General features: G+C 44.7%; 1 protein-coding gene across 1 annotated transcript; it reads right to left on the bottom strand.

Moving 5' to 3' along the window:
• Positions 1-114: 114 nt before the first annotated feature.
• Positions 115-1,924, bottom strand: LOC101852401. Its single transcript, XM_005096186.2, has 2 exons — positions 344-1,924; positions 115-307 (listed from the first exon to the last, which is right to left on the bottom strand). The coding sequence occupies exons 1-2, from the start codon at positions 1,210-1,212 to the stop codon at positions 115-117; spliced, it is 1,062 nt and encodes a 353-aa protein (XP_005096243.1). The 5' UTR covers positions 1,213-1,924.
• Positions 1,925-2,181: the final 257 nt, after the last annotated feature.

Consider the following 2,181-nt stretch of genomic DNA (forward strand, 5'->3'; position numbering starts at 1 on the left):
ATAATAATAATAATAATAATACATGTAATAATAATTGCATATTTAGCGCATATCCATGCTTGTAAGCCTGTAAGTATTAAAAATGCATTTACTGATAAGTGATAAGTTAGAAGCTTACTCACCATTCACGGAGAGAATTTCCTTTTTATTCTCGTCTTGTTCATTGTTATTGTCGTCCTTATCGAAGCCAGAGTAAGGCGAGAAAGGGGGAACAGTAAATTCTCTGTTGAGGGGAAAATTGAGGCTTCTTCCGCTTTCACCCCTTTCCTCGCTGTCGTCTTTGCTGTTTGATGAATTGTCGTCATCGTTGTCTTCACTACTGTTTGATGAATTGTCGTCATCGCTGTCATCACTACTGTTTGATGAATTGTCGCTATCTTTTGTTGTATCCTCCTCATTACTGTGCGACGTTTTTCCAGTTTCTTTATCTGGGTTTAGCCACTTGTCAAGATTAGCTGCTTCAAATGGTTTATCGTTTACTATCGGCTCCACGAATGTACTGTTGTTATTTCCGTCTCTATCGTCTGGTGTGGCAACATTCTCAGTGACCGCTTTGGGGTCCGTTTTGCTGTTGCGCAGGAAGACGGCGCCGTTGTCTGTAATAATTACGGCGCCATTCGAGTTCTTGCTTCTGCCAGGATAAACTGGAGCCACAGGCATGGGGAGAGGGAGGGAAGGGGACGGCGCCGGGTTACTGGGCTGACCGCTGGGCAGCTGTGGGTCCGTGGGATCGGGGCCCCCTATGTCCCGATCTCTGTCCACGATATAGGTGGGTCTCGATGACATCAGATTGGAAAGCATGTCGTCTACAGTGTTGCCCCCGGCGCGGTCAGTGTTGACTGGTACAACTGCTTGGGGTCTGAAAGGAAGCATACCTGCTCGGTTCCCGTTCGGCGTACCGTCACCGTTGAACATTCTGCTTCTGTCAGCTCCGTTGACGCCTGTTCCAGACTTGTCCACCGGGCTAGGTTTGTATATGGGGTGGTTGGTGCCGATATTGTTTAGTAAGTTGTCAACAACTAGTGTGTCTGGACTTGTGCCGAGCTCTCGGTCTTGTGTGTCGGTGGTGGTGTCGGCCGATCTATCGACATTTTGGGGCGAGGGGGGCAAATAGCGGAGATAGAAAAGATTTGACAGACGGTGAGCGCTGGTGTGTGCCAGAAGAGCGATGACCAGAAATAGCAAGCAGGTCTTCATGTTCTTGGGCATCATTTTGTGAAATTGAATTAAAAATGACAATTTACAGCCACACTTAAATACAGCAGAAAAAAAAAGTGTATGTCTCTTAAAAGGCTGGTTTCCACACAAGAAGGAATAAATAATTGGTGAAACTGTTCTGAATTTTTATCACAATTTCCGAACAAAAATACTCAACACGACGGGAAATGTTCTTGGTTCCGTTTCAATCAAGAAACCGTATCAATAACAATGCCACACGACGTCGACTGGAGTTCTTTTCGTTAACTTATATAAGTCAGCTCTTTGGGGGTTCTTTTACTTATTTCTTCTTCACGTCTCCGAATTTCTTAAATATATCTAATACACATATGGACTGCCGCAGGGTTTAATGTTCAAATTCTTTCGTCTTAGTATGTCACTCTTTAGTTATAAAGCACTTTTATATTGTATAACGGGTTGTTTCAGAATCTTGAAAAAATTGCACCATCAGACTAGAAGTTTCCAGTGCTGTCTTCGTTCACGGTGTTACAAAGTCCTTTAGTGTGTGCAGCGTCGCAGTTCTCGTAGCTCTTAGCCAAGTCACCGAAGGGGCTTCTATTTAAATCCAGGGTCTGATCTCACTCGGTGGTCCCCTTTGCCTCCACCAATCCCATGACCGGGCGCATCCTTGCGGTTTGAGAATTACGTCATGCGCTGAGGACGTGGGTGAATGGCATCGCTGTCGCACGCGACGTCCGGCCCTATGAAAGGTGTACCGGTGACGTCAATTTTTTTTCTTTTCTTTTCTTTTCTTTCCTTTCCTTTTCTTCTTTTTTTTTTGGTTGAAATCTGGCCACAAGGTACCCCTTTAAGTTTTTAGGAATCTATAATGCAGTTGTTTTTTGTCTGTTATTTTCTTAGTGAGAGGGGGGCGGGGGTTCGTTAATGGATTATAGCCAATGAGGAGACAAACGAGAGAGAGAGAGAGAGAGAGGGAGAGAGAGAGAAAGAGAGAGAGAGAGA

The sequence above is a fragment of the Aplysia californica genome, unplaced genomic scaffold (assembly GCF_000002075.1).
Source record: "Aplysia californica isolate F4 #8 unplaced genomic scaffold, AplCal3.0 scaffold00122, whole genome shotgun sequence".
Classification (NCBI taxonomy): domain Eukaryota; kingdom Metazoa; phylum Mollusca; class Gastropoda; order Aplysiida; family Aplysiidae; genus Aplysia; species Aplysia californica.

Excerpts from the sequence above, each read along its gene's own strand:
- LOC101852401 (XM_005096186.2), bottom strand. The coding sequence starts at position 1,212 with ATGATGCCCAAGAACATGAAGACCTGCTTGCTATTTCTGGTCATCGCT. Across the intron at positions 308-343 it reads TCAAACAGTAGTGATGACAG|CGATGACGACAATTCATCAA; the intron begins CGATGACGACAA and ends TAGTGAAGACAA.